This window comes from Aptenodytes patagonicus, chromosome 5 (assembly GCF_965638725.1).
Source record: "Aptenodytes patagonicus chromosome 5, bAptPat1.pri.cur, whole genome shotgun sequence".
Taxonomy (NCBI): Eukaryota; Metazoa; Chordata; class Aves; order Sphenisciformes; family Spheniscidae; genus Aptenodytes; species Aptenodytes patagonicus.
In genome coordinates this window covers 48,445,278-48,461,836 of record NC_134953.1, presented here as the reverse complement: position 1 = coordinate 48,461,836, position 16,559 = coordinate 48,445,278, and the positions used below count along the sequence as shown (strand labels likewise).

Genomic DNA, 16,559 nt, shown 5'->3' with positions numbered 1-16,559 from the left:
GGGAAGGGCCGCGCTCCGCCCTCCCCGCGCTCACGTGACCGGCGCCGGGCCTATATAAAGGGCGCGCAGGCCCCTTTCTGCCCTTTTCGGTCCGCGGCGAGGTAGGGGTTGGGGGCGCTTGCTGCGGCCCTGCCGGTGAGTGAGGGGCTTTACCCGCCCGGTGCGGGCCCGCGCCGCTCCGGGGGGCGGTGTGGAGGCGCTGCGGGTGGGGCTTGGTCCCCGATGGGCGCTGGCGGGGGAGGATGGAGGTGGATTGGCTCGCTGGGGCCCGGTCTGCGGCCTAGGCCGCTGGGGCGTTCTGAGGGGACTCCGCCTCGTGGCGGCCCGGGGGGGAGGGAGGGAGGGCAGGGAGCGGAGAGCCCAACAGGGGGTCGTGTGGGAGAGGGGGTCCCGTGAAGCCCCCATGCGGGCGGCGGGAACGGGAGGCCAGCGCAGGCCCCGCGGAGATGGCAGGCCTGTGGCTTTGCCTTGAGGCCCGTCACCCCGCGGCGCTGTGGGGAGGAGTGGGTAGTGCCCTGGATGTGAGCGCGGCAGGGACGCTGAGCCTGCGGCCTGGGCTCGGTTTTGATGGGGTGACAGCTCGAGGGAGCCTGGTGAGAAGCAGGGAGCAGCCCGCATGGCGGGGTCTCGTCTAGAAGTCATTTTCCCATGAGAAGTGCTCCTGGAAGATGACGAGTGGTGTGTGGCAGCTGCAGAGATTAGCTTTAGGTTTCTCTTTTTTTTCACTCCGCACTAGGCTTTTAGGAAGGTAGTTTTCACCGGTGAATGGAAAGTGTTGCGTGTGCAGAATGTAAGTGTTGTGTTAGGGTTAAGGGTCGTCTGCTCCTCAGCAAGTTGATGCTTGGAAGCAGATGCCTGGCTGGGGAGAGCACTTTCGTTGGGGGGAAGGTGGAGATTGTCCCCTGCAGAATAGTTTCTTGGTAAATGAGGAGGCAGCCTTACCGGTATCATGTGCTCTGAGTAGTAGTTGGCTTTCTAAGTGTTACAATTAAAGGCCCCATGTTGACAAAGTAGTATGATAGCTCACTTGGGCTTCCATGTGCCTGCACATGATGAAAACTATGTTGGTAGGGACATCTGAGAGGGTGATGAATACCAACATATCTGAGCTGGGCATGGAATAGTGTGTATCTGGCATGGCTGAAACACCACGCGGTCCTTTCTGGGCAGCCAAACGGAGGTAATGGCTGCAGGACTGACCTGGTGCTTATACACTAGTATACACTAGAACTGACTAGTATACAGTAGAATTGAATCTGTAGAAAATCAAGAAGTTTAGTGGTTCTGTCCTGCTTGAAAATATGGGCTAGCAATTATTTTTGTGGCCTTGTCTCTCAAAAGAGCTGAAGTGTAGATTGCTTCAGGGGGAGCTTGGCTGTAAGGCTCAGAGCATTGTTTTGAGTTTTACTTGCATTTTTCAAAAGACAATGTGTGATCGTAACAACTTCATTCTTAGAAGAAAAACTAATGGGTATTCATTTGTTTTCAGTTTAAGATGGCACCAACTACACTCTTCCCTCTTATGGCTCTGAAACAGGTAAGTGCTGCTTCTGAAATACAGAGTTTAAATTGAGAATTAATGTGTAGGTACACTTAGAGCAACTAGCCTGGAGAACTCTTGTAGCTCAGGAAATTATAGGACCAGTGTTTGTAATCCAGTAATTGCTTGTAGTGTCTCCTCAGGCAGTCCTCATTCTTCTACCGGGAAGAGTCAGGTCTGTCTTTGTACTGGAAAGTGGATGTGAGGCCCCTGTTGTTTCTGAACCACTAATCATGCTATAACCAGACTATGATAGTACTGTAGATGCCTTTTTTCCTTCATTACTGCTGTTTCACTATCCATAACAATAGTTAGTTTGTTGTTTGGAGAAAAGTGCCTGATGAATGTTTCAAAAAGAACCTGTAACTATCAGGATTGATAACTAAACCGGAGCCTATGATGGTTTCAGTATAAGAGTAGTGGACAGAAGTGATTTCTGAAAACTCGGTGCTGAGGCTTTTTTCTGTGCTTAGTGTCACTGCCAGAGGTATTTCCCTTAGTTCTACAAGTGTCTGAAACTGTTGTGTCTATTCCAGACCTGTCACCGAATATGGAGACTTGATGCTACTTCACAAGGTAAAAAATACTTCTAGAAAATTCAGCATAAAAAGTGCTTAGTGTTTGTCTAAACAGTATCTTTTGTTCTAATAACATCAGTAGGCAGACTTTATTCCCTGAGCCAAGTTTTCCTTCTGGTGCCACAATGATGACAGTTATTTGCTACTCTTGACCCAAGAGAATGATGAGCACTTTTACCACCATAACTTCCCTCTGAGGCACAACAACTTAGAATTCCCCTTGATGTTTTGACTTCTGAATATACTGTTCATAAGCTTTTTTCTTCTAGGATTTGAATTGTACACTTGCAAGACTTGCAGAAGAAACATCACCTGGTGAGAATTGTGTAGTCTGTGTAGGGGTTTCTTCCATGGAGCTGCTGAAACACTGCTGTGGAAAGGGTGGGATGTGTAAAATGGGAGGTAATTACTTTGGGATTAATTTCCACTCATATGCAGAAACAATTGATCCTTGCTAGTATTCAAAAACTCTTGAATATTTCTTTGTGTTCTGTTTGGAGAACTTAAATTTTTCAAAGCTGTCAGAAGAGGCAATTGTTTGGTACTATTATTCCAGAGCAGATACAGTGATGATGGCATAGTTCAGCAGAATATCATGTGAAGAAGAATTTTGTCTTTCGCTCCTATCTGATGTATCTAGCTCTTGTGATCTCTTGCTAGGAGGTGTAGGCTTGGCCATGAAGGCTAAGGGAATCTGATTTTTTTTCTTTTGTTGCAGGCACTGGGAGATGAAGCTATAAGCATGCAAGGTAAATACAGTTTTGCCTGCATCTGTAAAAACTAAGTTATATCCCTGATGTGTGAAAAGGCTGTGTGTGATGATAGCATAGTTCAGCAGATGACCCATGGTGATCACGCTGTTACTGTCTTTCGCTCCTATCTGATGCAGCCTCCTGTACCTTAGGCTAAGTTTGACAGACAATTCCTGTGGAAAGCTGAGGGTGAAACACTACTTTCTTTTGCTGCATGAATGTGTTTTGAAAATTTGTCTCAGAAGATTAGTAAATGGGCTAACCATTAAAAATTTAGTAGGATAGAGTAGGCTGTGCTTGTGAAATTAAGCACAAATACAGCAGAATAAATTTGCTATTTCAGTAACACAAAATCTTGGTCGATCTGGTGTTAGTGCTCCAAGTTCTGTAAGTGTTCTGTTGCTTTGCAGGCTGCCCTAGACAGAGGATACCTGTGCCTCCAGTGTGAGAAGCTATTTCCCCTGTTACTGATGCTGGTGAAGATGAGGCCTTCTTAATTGAAGGTAATTGAAAAACATTTTTTAGATGGATGCTGCATTTGAGCTTGGGAGTTTGGTTTTGGAGATAAGAGGGTCTGCAAATCCATTTTGTTTCTGGAGAATCTGAAGCAAAGATACTACTACCTTAACTGTGCCTTCAGATCCCCTAAGCTTCGCAATAAAAGCATTAAGTAATTGTTTTGCATTGTCAAAGATTTCTAGAATGTGGCTGTTGAGACTAAATGCCTTGAATCATGAACATGGCAGTACTATGAATTTAGTATCTGCAATGCTTTTCCCAGTTTAGACCAACTTACATGTTTACACAAAGTTCATGTCACTGAACTCTGCAATTTAGAGGTTTGCCCCTTTCTGCAATTCCAGCGGTCTCTGGAGTTAAGGAATTATGATCTCAGGGTGTTGGGGAGAGTGCTGGGAGATGGCTTTAGGGCCCTCTTGGGAAAGGGGATGGGAGAGTTGCAGTCTACTGCTGTAGATGATGTTGAATCAGGTCTCTGATCCCAATGAGGATAAAACTTGACTAAATGCTGATACAGTATTTCACTGAAACTGTTCTTACACTAAAACTTCCTGCTAGACCCTATCTAATAGCAACTTTTCCTTTGCAGGCTTCCAATGTGTTTCTCATTGTGATGTAAGTACCAACTGTGCAAGTATTGGCATAAAAAAAAGCCTAGAAATGAAGTATTTAACTGCATGTAAGCTGGGAGGGAGGTGCAAGGGGCCAATGTTGGCTGCTGCTTGCATCTTGTCCAAAAGAGAAGGATGCTTAAGGGGAGAACTGCTGGATGAGGCCCAGCCTTGACAGGCTGGTCTGCTAAACTCTTCACTGGGTGCCTGTGAGCTCCTGAAGTTGCTCTTACAGCACTATCTCTGAATTTGCCCTCTTGTCCATAGCAACCTTAGCCTAAAGCAGATAGCTGTCCAGTGACTGACAATGTGAGCTGCCTGTGTGATGAGATGTGACTACCTTGACTTCAATCATGGAGGTCTGCAATTAGCTCTATCTGACTTCAGGCACCTGACTAGATTTCATCCTTGTGTGCTTGCTTGTGCGCTGTCCTGATGCTTTGCTTTGTTCCAGGGCTGGTGCGGTGGAGCTGTGAAGTGATCCAGTTGGTGGTGCTACCAGCAAAAGTAAGTTGCCAGCAAATGTATTATGACTAGTCAGAACTGTGTGATAGGTGATGGGGAAGTTACTAGATGCTGGCCTCTAATTGTGGTGTAGCTGCAGTGTTAAGAAGAAGGTTCCTTGAGGATTTTCTTAGCTCTACCAATAGATCACAGGTTACCAGCAGCCTGCAGGGTTCACTTACCCAAGGTGCTAGGTACTGAATCTCATTCTTTGGTCACAAAGACAGTGATGAGATACAGTGATGATTGTAACAGTAATGGACAAAGGAGTTTCTGGAAGTCATAATGAGGCTCTAGAGTAACATCAGCATTGGACTGAAATTTCATTCTTATGTGTGTATCCTAGATTTGAGAATTTGAGAACTGCTGGATACTTTGTGACAGATAGTTCTTTCTTGGTAAGCTGCTTGCTTCTCAGTTGCCATAAGATTTTTTTTTAACTACTTGAAAATGTTAACTGCTTTCTGTAATGGAAAAGAAATAGCATGGACCAGTTGAACTATGTAACTGCTATGGACTACTTGAGTTTCTAGTTGATAAGAATGTGTGGTAACCTGGCAGTGCAGAGCTTGTGCTGACCAAAGCCAGTACAATTATTTACTATTTTAACTTTTTGCTGGTTAAATTAAGTAGTGGGCCTTTGCAGGGAGTAGCACTGATCTTCAGTAGTTGAAGTAATGTGATAAATTATTTGTCTCAATGGCTAGATCAGAGCTTTTATGTGATGTGAATGGAGATGTGGTGGGGGGTAAGGTCTGACATACTGAGGTCAGGTCCTCCTCTAAGGAGAAACAAAAGTAACAAAACATTAAGCTTCTCTAAGCATGTACTGTTTGTGATGATTAATTCTAAGCAATGGGAATCTCTCTGAAAGAGGCTGAGGAGGACTCTTGCGCTGAAACAGTACCCGCATTCAAACTAACTCTTGAAGCGCTGCCAAGGAGAGTGTGTTAATAAAATTTCATGTGTTACAGAATGAAGCTTGTGGGGAGTTTGTGTGAGGAACAAGACTAACTTATATCTGAGGTAAGTGTAGAGTACATGGGGTTTAATTACTGGATTATTGTCTTTGTGCTAAATGCCTAGGTAGTGGTGCCTAGAATTAGCCCTATAACAGATCTGATTTGTCTTCCTTTTATTGTATTCTGATTCTCCTGCTCTCAGCTACTGTGGGAATAAACATTATGTGCTTGAAGCAAGAATGCACTTCTATGTAGTTCTGAGTTTGACTTGAAAAGGACGGGCTCTTTCTGAGCAGATACCCTGACAATTCCTGAACTGTAGTCAGTGGTAAACTTTATGTAGAGTTCTGTTTGTATGAACAGAAGATGTGGCCTCAATGACTCTGAAAACTGGGGTTTTATTGCTGGATGTCTTCCCATGATGGAAATATAAAGCAGCTGAATCAGTGGAGACCGCTTGGCCAATACAGTGTTGATAATGTACAGCAGAATGCACGGCAGCAAACAAAACTCCTATCATAACTCATATATGATGTATCTGGCTATTTTGTGAACTGACACTATAACACTACACTCTTGAATTAAAAAAAAACACCAACAACCCTATATGCTGTGGTTGTCACTACTCAGTAATTTTTGTTAATCTTGGTTATGCTGGCTGTACGTAAATTTAGGATCAAGTTCTAGATGATTGCTGTACAAACTTGTTTCCTCCAACAGACTGGTTCTCACTTTAAGGATAGGTTTTCAAGATGATTTCTATGGGACTTGCATTTTAGGTATTAAAACTCATTGAATACAACTTTCTGTTGGGGAGAGACAGTATCACAAAGCATGTGATAGCTTTGTACTTTTCCCTGATTCTTCCAATGTTAGTAATTCTGTATTTCCAATTCAGTTGGTATTTGTAAACTTTGTATATCCTATTTGGGTGTTGCAAGTTGAAGTTCTTGTCAGTTGCCAGCTGAAATGCAGCCTCCTTGTAGGTAAAATTAGTTTGGTGAATAAAATTTCATAGATAAATAAACTTGCATGTAGTGATGTCTGTTATTCTGAAACAACTTCTCTCTTTTCTCAGGAAAGGACTGTGCTGTCTGCAACCTCATTGGGTAAGAGCAGATGAATTCTGTTTAAAAACTTCTGGGAATATTTGTAGCCACTGATGAAACTTGATTCTGCCAAATGAATTACTGTGATATTACAATTTCCGTTCCACTTTTCTCTGAGGTTACAAAGCTGCTGTGGAGCTTTTAGCAGTTGTGCTACTGTGCATGTTAATTGTGTTTTCTTGCTTTTAGGTGAGGAGGCAACTTTGAAACTACTGTATGAAGAACTGAGAAGGTGAGTGTAACTGTAGTAATAATGAAATTTATTTGCTGGAACAAATGATGATAACCTTAGCCTGAACTCTCTCTCTGAACAGAGATGAAAATCTAAGGTCTGAGTTGTTCCCAGCAAGCTTCTTGTGCTGGTTTGGTGCCTTATAATGGTTCTTGTGTCTGTCTTAATAGGTGGAAGATTGCAGAATAATGGGTTACACTTGCATGAACAGCATTAAAAGAGCCAAGTTTTTTTAACAATACTGGTAATGTTTGCCTGATACTGATTGGAACCAATAAAAATTTGTAAACTCTACCTGTTGTTGTGAACTGCTTTCTGACTTGAACAGCTTGCTGTAAAACAGCTCTAGGCTACTTTAGAAAAGTTTCAGATGCTTGATTTAGAGCAGGGACTAAACTAGTTTAAATGCTAGTCCTGCAAGTGTCTTAACTTAGGTGTCAGGTATTGCTAGTGTGCAGACTGCAGTTGACCTGACCAATACCAAGATTTGGACAAAGCTAAATAATGGAAGTAGTAATTAGTGTTTTGTAGGTGAGAGCTAAACACTACTACTTGTGTATTTGCTCCTAAAATTACAGGCCACCAGTAAGTCTGGTATTAATGTTCAGGTACAGATGATGTGCACAGAATAAACATACAGCTTGACACTGTTAACCCTTTTCCACTGGACTCTTAGTCTAATCTGGTCACTGGCATTAGTCTGGAGCAAGACAGCATCCAGCCTCCATGAGGAGAAACAGTTGAGTGGAGAGGTGGGGGATTTAGATAATACTATTTTTAAAAAAAAGTTACTGCTTATGAGGCACTAGGGCCTGCTAAGGTACTGCTGCTTCCCAAAACTCATTAATGGTAGGTTTCTTTGAAAAATTCATTTAACTTCCCCATCTTTCTGTTGTCTCGGGAGTGATCTCAATATGGGAAAAGTCAGCTCTATGGAGAACTCATTCTCCATAACACTTGAGCTATTGCTGTAGCACTTCTAATGAGAAGTAAAACTAGACATCCAAACTGTTCTGCAGGAATATTTTCAGATTATTAGTGTTCCCTAGAACCTTTCAATCTCCCTCCCACTCTAGAAGGTACAATCTACTTGAACTTAAATTACATCTTGTAGAAAGAGTTGAAATGTTTTTAGCCAGAATAGAAAATTAATTAGACATGATTCTGTGTCCATGTGCAAGTTAAATCTCTTCTGCACTAAAGCAAAAGCCATTAGTAAGGTCTGTTTTCATCCAGAGCTGATTAGTAGCCTCTTAATATTCCCCTCCCACCATATTACTTTTTAAAATACCATACTTCATTGTGCCTGTTAAAGAGCTTGAAGGGACTGTCATAGCCTGCAGTATAGAAGAAGTCTTCATGAAATGGTTGGCCTCTGTTTCTTAAGGTTCTGGCCAAGACTTCAGCTTCCTCAGCATATTTCTCTGGGGAGGCAAATCCGCCGAAGGATCTGGTAGAGGTGAAAAGGGAGGAGTTCTTGTTCAGAGTTCAAGCCCCTGCTTTTTATTTTCACAGGAGGAAACTTTAGGCTTGCAAAGCATGCAGTGTTTGAGCACTTCAGATGCAGTTATTAGGTAAAGTATGCAGAACCAGCTGTTGGAGTGTATGGCTATGTATACTACTTTAAAAGGATTTAAAAAAAATAATTGCAAGTTGCTTGCAATTCTGAGAGCATTAGCTGACACAGATTGTTGCCTGTGGCTTTAATACATGGCAGAGAGGGCAAGTGTAGCTTTAGGTGCTTTTCCTGTAATAAAGAACTGCCAGTGCAGGTTTTGTGGGAGTTTGGGACTACAAATAAAGGGGGCTGGAAGAGTGACTTTAGGTGTTCTCTAGGAGGATCCTGTAGGCTGCATTTCTACAAAACCCACTCAGTGCAGTACTCAAGAGTACTGAAAAATCGTTTCAAAACTTGGTCATGTCTCTTTGTTCTTGGTAAGACACCCAAGCATAAGAAAGATTGTCTGACAGAAATTGAGCATTTGGAAATCAAGGTTCTGAATGGCAGGATATATCCACAGTTAAGAAAATCAGCTTTAAGAAACAAGTAGTCCAAACTCTTAATAGATGAACCCCTTTCAGTAGCTACCTTCATTCATCAGCTGTGCTGGTGCTGCTTACCGGACAAAGATGGCTCCTGCCTTCCGCTCTTCAATAAACACATCCAAGTCAGTGGGCTGTGGTGGAGAGTCTTGATGTTCAAACGGCACAAAGAAAGAGATCTTGAAGTCTGTGCAGCCAGATTTTATCAGGCATGTCACTGGCACAGTCATGTCAATTTTCATCTCTAGATGAGAGGGGGGGAAAAAAAAGTGTGTCTTCTAAGCAGTGCCTGAATGCTGCTGTAAAGGGTCATGCAGGCTTATCCTAAAAGCAGAAACCAAAGCAGCCTCATGGGTATAATGGAGTCACAATGGTGCTGGACCAGGAAAGTAAAGCTGCTTTGTCTTGCAGCTCATCTACTGTCTTGTACTATTCAGCTTCATCTCCCATTTGTGCTTCTTGCAGTTCAAAACTAGCACATCATACCTTTCTCATTCTTCCCTTGGATGTAGTGGAAGAGTTTCCAGAAGCCCTGGCGCATTGCCTCCTTCTGCGTCTCTCCCCTAATGACTGTGCTGACCCACTTTGCCATCTCATACTGGCGCAGTTCATAATCCTTTGCCTGAAAGGTAGCAAAAGTCATAGTAACCATGAGATGAATACTACAGATGACATCAATTAACAGCTACTCTTTCCAAATCAGCATGAAAGTATTGTTGCAATCAGATAACACTGGGCAGCCTCTTAGCTGCGGACTCAAGGCATACCCCCAACATTAAACGATTTTGATGCCTCCCTTGCAAAGCCATGCAGTTCTGGCTTAGGCTGAGCTCCTCAGAGCTTATAAATAGGTGTTCCTCTTCCCCTTTGCAATTTGGTGTTAACAGTGACCATAGTAACACTTCCCAGCTCCTCCACGCTCATCAGACTGAGAATCCCAAATCCACCTTAGCTCTGCAGCACCCTGGCTGCAGAGAGTTCTGTTCCCCTGGCCTTTAGCGGTTACCATCATCTCTGCTGAGTTCCACCGAGGAGACTGCAGGTCCAGGGACAGAAACGTTTGCTTGAAGGATTTGATCATCTTGCCAGAGCTGAAAGGCAGACACAGTTCATTGGCCTCTCCCCAGTCAGTGCAGTGTACACGGGGAAGAAGAAAGCACTAGGGCTTTTCTGCCTAATGTCAAAGAGCTTTTCCTCAGCCTCTGGTCTCCAACCTTTCAGTAACGCTACACTGAGGAGTGACTGGAAAAGTTCAGGCAAGAGACTGGTGCTTTCTAAAAGGCAGTTGTCCCTGAAATTGTGAAAGGCCTGGATTCCACTGCTTATCCCCAATGATTCAACAACGAGGGCTGGAATCCTTTAAGCCCTGGAAGGAACCAACAGAGAACCAAGACCAAGAAGCTACCTCTAGGCTGGTGTGGGAGTGGTCATCTTCCAGGATAAGCTGCCTTCGCTTCTCCATGAAGTGAAGGCACTTCCTGGCTGCAAAACAGAAGGTTGAGATTCTGTAAGTGGCAGTTGTGTGGAAATCCATAGGTAAAAAGGACTTGAGGAGTTCAGCCAATTTGCTCCTGGATGAAGGTATTGGTGTTGATGGGTACTCTGTTATTGACTGTGCCCATAACTTCATTGGGCCTCATGATAGCTGATGCCTTTCTTAAAGGCCTTTAGCCCCAGAGTCCTGTGGATAGATGAGATTTTCTGTATTTACAAGTATGTAGCTACTCTGCTAGGTAGCCTTCATATCGAAGGAAAAAGCTGAAAACATGAAAACGCTCAACTTCTTCTCACTGTCCCAAAATAAAGCAAGTGAAAATAATAAAAATCACTAGTGAAATAATCACATCTGGTTAAAAGTCTTGAGATTTTAGGAGCCGCCTTTTATGATTGGTGTCTATACCAGGCAGATTGTAGTGCATAACCTACATCCCAAGAAAGTCTCTGCTTTCTATTACATTACTATGTCCTTTGCACTTCACATTGCAAAGACAACACGTAGTTAATTCAGCAATTATCTTGATTCTTAGATCACAGTACATTGTCTTCTCAGAGTATAACTTAATTGCATGTTTCTTGGGTAACAGAACGAACCTTGAGGTTATTTTTCATTTCTCTGCCTCCTCAACTGTTTATAGCTGCCCACACAACAAGAAGCCCCTGCTCTGTCAATTTTGGCTCTACTTTTTTCATGGGCTTTTAGTATTAAAGGTGCACTGATGCAATTCAGAGCATGTCCCACCGCCAGTGGTAAAGTCTTTAAGGTATGCCATCTTTAACATGACATTTGTGAATGGCTATTTTTGTACCATGGCTACTTTTGTAAAATCAAGAACTGCCTTGTGCTACCTGACTACCTTCATATCTGTTTCCATTTTCTTAAGACATGCAGACTACTGTTGAATACTATTAATCCCCTTCTGTACCCTGGTTTAGAGGTGGCTACAAGGAGTTTTCTCTTTGGGATCTATGAGGTTGAAAAGCTTTTATCAAAAAAAAAAAAAAAAACCCACACCCAAAAACCCCTGCTGGCACTGGTTTCACTTACAATCCTTAAAATAAGTAGTGCACAGAGCACTCACGTGTTGAGCTTTTTCTAGCAGCTCCTTCAGTTGTCACCCTAGAGCAAGGGAAGATCAGAGAGCCACACAGCAAGAGACTGATGCCAGTGGTTAAAAGCAGGCACTGTCCCCCTCCCTGTCCCAGCCTGAAGATACATCTTCAGCAGTCTTTACCAGAATGACTGGTCACCAGGGACTGCTGCACAGTCCCAAGCTGGACAGTTGTACTCTAATACACTTTTTGTCAATAGTATTTACAAATCATCAAAGCATAACAATAAAGCAGGAATCCAATCATTTTATTGGAAGCAAGTGTGAGCAATTATACTGAAACTTGCTACAGTAATTTATTTTATCCATTGCCATTTCAAAGGCAAAGATGCTGCTTTGCTGTCACTTCACTTTCTATTTCTCCTTGCTACAACTTGATAGAAAACACGTTTCTCCTTTTCATGTGCTCCCTGGGTATGTTAGAAAGCAGAGAAGTAAATGTTCTTCCGTTTCAACACATGCTGTTGTAGTAGCTGCTGTACGAGCTGGCTTGTCTCTGTACTTGCCAATTCCAACCCCTCCCCGACACATTTTTTCTTAACTGCTGGTTAGATCTCTCACAGCTCTGTCTTCTATAACTTTGTGGCCAGTACTGTTGGTGACTGCATGTACAAAATATTTTTGAATTACATAAAACAATGCTTTTGGAGGGGGGAAGACAAACTGAGAAGAATCCTCCAAATATTTACAGTTGAATTAGTTTTCAGATCTACAGGAATGCTTAGCTTTGAGATTTCCATCTTTTCATATAAATATTGCTGTAGGGTGTCTAGGCTTTTTCTGCAGCTGTTAACACATGGGCCAAAGGGACAGAAAGCATAGCAGGCATCTTCACAGGTTACACTGATGCAGTGAGTAATTGTAGCCAGAACATGCCATTCCACAAGCTGCTAATTATATTAAGAAAGCAGAGAAAGTAGACATACTTACGTTTTAAGCTGTCCTTATCCTTCTAGCTATTGCAGTCTATCCTTCTCAGGCTGCACATACTCACAAGATGCTGCGTGTCAGTGTTTATTTTAGTTTCATCAAACTCCGCCCACACCTCAACCCTACTGGAGGGAGATGCCGTTATGAAAACCAGAAGGTTGTAGCCTTGTCCTCCTCTGGGTCTCATTGGAGAGCTCCCACGCAAATGCCGAAAGTCCCACCTACTGCCCACCAGGCAACATTGGGTCCAGTGTGTGATCAGGCTCCATAAACAGTTTTGCATCCTTGTGTAACTTCCCCTGGTTTCCATGGCTTTGTGCCTACTTACGTCGGGGTCAGCAGCAGGTTTTTTTGCTCTCAGGAGAAAGAATTTCACATAAATAACGTTCCCCCCAGACTCAGATTACATGAGAGTGATGGTACAGAATGACAGCTTTTCCTTTTTACCCCTGGGGTAAAATGGTAGGTAGAAATCTGGCTGTAAACTAAGCTAAGACCATCCTCATGAGATTTCTGCTGGCATGTTATGAAAGACAGACAGTGTTCTATAATGGCTGTCTGTTTTGAGCAGTATTTGAGACTAATTGGCCCCCTTAGCCCTTGGATAGCTGCACAAAGGGGTTATACATAGCTATTGTGAAATTCTGTCCTGCTTACAATACACAAAGTGAAGCTGGACTCTTCATTTAACCAGCTGCAGCTCCAGACATATTTAGGTACCAGCACAATAGGGCAGATTAAACTTCACAGTTTGAGTTCTGAGAACACCTCCCGTGTTTGTCGTGGTTTGTGCAAATTCCTTGCAGCCAAATTCAGCTAAGCTCTCTGGGACATTTGAAATCAATAGCCGAGAATGACTTTTAACAGGAAACACACTTTGCTTGCAGAGAACTTCATCAGGATGCTGTGTGATACACTCCCATTCCGAAAGGGGGAATAAAAAACCCCAAAACCATGCCAAATAGCAATTGTAAACTTATCGCTAAAGCCACAAAGCACTCTAAAGCCACAGAAGTGGGGTGGTGTAAAGAGTGGTTTACTAATGGACCTTATTAGAACATGCTGAGGCCTGAAATACAGAACCAGTTCTCTGCGTGCTTTGTACTTTTATTGTACTGAGTAAACTTTCTCTCAATTTTACCTGCGTTCTGCTTGGGTTAAACAGGAAAATCAGCAGGACGTTTTGGAGAAGCAGAAGCTGCTACTTTGTGGTCTTTGCTCAGGAGCTACATGCATGCGAAGGCACCTGCTTGTGTAAGGTTAGCTGTTACATTACTCCGTAACCCTAACATTCCTGTCAAGTGTATACTAGTAATTACTTTCTCCAGAGTAGAGAAGGCCACGTAAAAAACTACACCCAGCCACAACAGTTTGGCAAATCTCAACAAATCTACCCCAATCACGAGCACAGAGAAGTATTGCCTTGAAAGCGGGGCAATTTGTAGAAAACACAAGCCCCCTGTGAATTCTCATTTTGTTTCTGAAGCAGAGAGACCCAGAACAAATCCCCAGTCAGTTTGTATGTGTCCAGCTGATGTTTCTGTCCCCGACAAAGAGCTAAGTGTTCCTGGTGGAGTAGCCCAAGGTTGGAGAACAATCATCAGTGTTCTCCCGAGAGGCTGTTTTCCAACACTCTTGTTTTTCACACATAAATTGAGAGAACATGTCAACAGTTGGAAGAGACAGTAGAGCAGGCATGAGGACATGTATACTGTATGTAACTATATACATACCCAAACCATATATAGTTAGGTATATGGTGGTATTATGATGGAAGCTGATACGCAGTCTCACTGGTACCTCCAAATAGGGGAAAACCTGAGTACGCTAACTCTGTACCCCTTGCCCTTTACACAGGAAAATAATGTGAAAGAACTGTTTTAGCGCCTTGAGGTCCCAGTAGTTTGCAGAACATGACAGGGAAGTTCAACAGTGTACGTATACTGCTAGTTTGCCTGGCTATCTCTACTGCATGGGGAAAAGCAAAAACAGGCAGTAATAAAGGATCATACTGCTTATATAAATACCAGCCTCTCCTTGTACACTATACCTCTAATGCAACAAGTTGCTGCCCACAGAGGAGCCCTAAATGTACTAATTAAACAGGCAGTAATTAAGTCTCAAAGGTAGCCTATGACACCTCTGTTTAATGTCATATATATACATCTGAGACTTGGCTGGTATTTTCTAGAATAGCTGTCAAAGCAATGTTTTTCTGTACTGTTGCCTTAAACTCAAGGAGTAGAGATGAGGGTGCAAGCACATAAAAGCATGCGGTTTGTAGCTTAACTTTACTATTTTCAGCAGGCACTTCTGCGCAGAACACCGTAATGAACTCGTACTTAAGTAATGGCTTTTCAGGATAGCAGCTTCTATTGGGTAAGTGTAAGGACAAGCCTGTGATACGATCACTTGTGATTTCCATTTTTCCTCCCTATAGACCCTATCTATAGCAAGCTCAGACAAGACCTTAAGCAACATGCTATATAGCAAAAATGCTTACGTCTGCTCTGTGGCAACATTACAATAGCTGCTGTCAAATTCATGCAAGTGTGTTTTAAGTTGCCTTTATCCCTAGAGGCAAGCACAGACTGCTTGCAGAAAAGAGATGAATCTTTTCCACTGACCTAATTGTGTCAGGATTGGAGAAGCCCAGGAGAAAATGTTTTGTTACAGTATGGTTAATGATAACTTTGGGTCATGTTCTTGTAACTGACAAGTCTGTAGCATAATATGAAAAAATTGCACGCGAGGGACAGAGAGGGATGCATGTGTCTCCAGTCTGGCCGCTCACATGTTCTAACAAGTGGTCTCAACCCAAACGCTCCAGGCAGTTTTGCATTTCTGCCTAAGCCTGTCAGAGCATCAGTTAGCCTTGCATTTGATAGATTTTGATTTAAAAGAACTGAGACTCTTCATGTATAAATGACATTTGCTTTTGCAAACATGCACTTATCAGATGATGCAGAAGCCCTTACTTCACAACAAAGAAGTTGAGCATGTGATGTTACTGTAAATAATAGTCCAGGGCAGCAAAAATGTCTTTATATGTTGTTAGATGAACTGTGGTTTTCTGCAAATTCATCTCCCAAAAGAAGCCTCTTATCTCCCTGCTCTAAAGAAAGAGAAAGCCTTCTAGCAAATTCCATTTTATATCTCATTCTCACTTCCAGCAAGGAAAATGAAGAAGCGTAAGCGTACCATCTTCTAAAGAAGCAGCTGAATGTACTGTAGTACTGTTCCAAGGAGATTCTGTATTATCCTTTGAAAATTGCGGAAATGAAATCTCTGCCATTAGCACTAATGAGATGGTATTTAGACCTTATGCTCTAACCTATTTTATGTCAGCACACCAGTTTGTTATCATTGGCTTGGCCTTCAGCCAAAAATCATTTGCTTTCTGCAAATGCATATGTGGATTTTATCGATCTACTTTTTGCCTGATTCCAGCTAATTTGTTACAAATGACACATGAAACTATTGCATCTCCCTGCTACCTTGAACAGCTGGCTCAATGACAACAATTCTTAAAATCTGGCTGAGTGACTCCTTGCTCGCTTCAGAGATTGCATGGAACTGACTGCTCTTGACCAAATAAAAAGCTTCCTACATCCAACACCACTCCAGAGCACTCTTGACTTGGCGTTTTCCAGAATTTCTCTACCGAAGGTCACATTTTGGAATCATTCTAGGTTTGGAGAATTAATCCTAAATTAATCCTTCCTTCCAGCTGCCATGAAAAACCTTCCTAAACCTTCCTCTCTTCTGTCCATAGAGCCCAGAGAGAGACTGGAAGCTTTCTCAGCTTTATATACTGCTTTATTCACTTGGTTTCCTTCCAAAATAAGGGTTATTTTTAATATGGATCTGTTAAGGGATCTAGCTGTCATCTGAACCCCAGAAGCAATTGTCTCAGTAAACTTCTTTAGCCAGCATTAATACTTGACTAAATCCACAGAAAACCTGCAGTCCTCTCCAGGTGCTAGAAGGAGAGGAACTAAATTCAGCTTCCCCTGCAAATTCATCCACATTCTGCTATTGACAGATTCTTCTCAGAAAAAAGAACATGAAACAAGGTGAATTTTTATCTTCAAGATAAGAACATCTCATTCAGGGAAACAAGATTAAGGTCACATAGGTAACAGCATTTGCTAGAAAAAAGCCTTGACA

General features: G+C 42.6%; 1 protein-coding gene, 1 long non-coding RNA gene and 7 other non-coding genes across 13 annotated transcripts; 8 read left to right on the top strand and 1 right to left on the bottom strand.

Moving 5' to 3' along the window:
* The first annotated feature begins 70 nt into the window (after window positions 1-70).
* On the top strand, window positions 71-7,101 carry LOC143161064 (uncharacterized). Of its 3 annotated transcripts, none has more exons than XR_012995469.1 (13): window positions 71-135; window positions 1,490-1,537; window positions 2,077-2,116; window positions 2,388-2,433; window positions 2,837-2,867; window positions 3,281-3,373; window positions 3,979-4,004; window positions 4,455-4,507; window positions 4,851-4,902; window positions 5,479-5,530; window positions 6,545-6,575; window positions 6,765-6,807; window positions 6,978-7,101. It is a non-coding gene; the product is annotated as an uncharacterized LOC143161064 (long non-coding RNA). The 3 variants fall into 3 exon arrangements; XR_012995470.1 differs by lacking the exon at window positions 71-135 and adding an exon at window positions 454-1,180; XR_012995471.1 differs by lacking the exon at window positions 4,851-4,902.
* On the top strand, window positions 1,040-1,117 carry LOC143161473 (small nucleolar RNA SNORD74). The gene has a single exon (XR_012995538.1). It is a non-coding gene; the product is annotated as a small nucleolar RNA SNORD74 (small nucleolar RNA).
* LOC143161483 (small nucleolar RNA SNORD75) lies at window positions 1,932-1,998 on the top strand. The gene has a single exon (XR_012995547.1). It is a non-coding gene; the product is annotated as a small nucleolar RNA SNORD75 (small nucleolar RNA).
* Window positions 2,237-2,319, top strand: LOC143161462 (small nucleolar RNA SNORD24). The gene has a single exon (XR_012995528.1). It is a non-coding gene; the product is annotated as a small nucleolar RNA SNORD24 (small nucleolar RNA).
* Window positions 2,677-2,757, top strand: LOC143161474 (small nucleolar RNA snR60/Z15/Z230/Z193/J17). Its single transcript, XR_012995539.1, has one exon. It is a non-coding gene; the product is annotated as a small nucleolar RNA snR60/Z15/Z230/Z193/J17 (small nucleolar RNA).
* On the top strand, window positions 2,925-3,010 carry LOC143161476 (small nucleolar RNA snR60/Z15/Z230/Z193/J17). Its single transcript, XR_012995540.1, has one exon. It is a non-coding gene; the product is annotated as a small nucleolar RNA snR60/Z15/Z230/Z193/J17 (small nucleolar RNA).
* On the top strand, window positions 5,332-5,410 carry LOC143161464 (small nucleolar RNA SNORD79). Its single transcript, XR_012995530.1, has one exon. It is a non-coding gene; the product is annotated as a small nucleolar RNA SNORD79 (small nucleolar RNA).
* Window positions 6,621-6,696, top strand: LOC143161472 (small nucleolar RNA SNORD47). The gene has a single exon (XR_012995537.1). It is a non-coding gene; the product is annotated as a small nucleolar RNA SNORD47 (small nucleolar RNA).
* On the bottom strand, window positions 6,819-12,604 carry HEBP2 (heme binding protein 2). Of its 3 annotated transcripts, XM_076339609.1 has the most exons (6): window positions 12,390-12,604; window positions 10,256-10,332; window positions 9,857-9,941; window positions 9,337-9,472; window positions 8,929-9,094; window positions 6,819-8,257 (listed from the first exon to the last, which is right to left on the bottom strand). In XM_076339609.1, the coding sequence occupies exons 3-6, from the start codon at window positions 9,929-9,931 to the stop codon at window positions 8,083-8,085; spliced, it is 552 nt and encodes a 183-aa protein (XP_076195724.1). In that variant the 5' UTR covers window positions 9,932-9,941; window positions 10,256-10,332; window positions 12,390-12,604; the 3' UTR covers window positions 6,819-8,082. The 3 variants fall into 3 exon arrangements, with proteins under 3 accessions (XP_076195724.1, XP_076195725.1, XP_076195726.1); XM_076339610.1 differs by lacking the exon at window positions 10,256-10,332; XM_076339611.1 differs by lacking the exons at window positions 9,857-9,941; window positions 10,256-10,332.
* Between the last annotated feature and the right edge of the window lie 3,955 nt (window positions 12,605-16,559).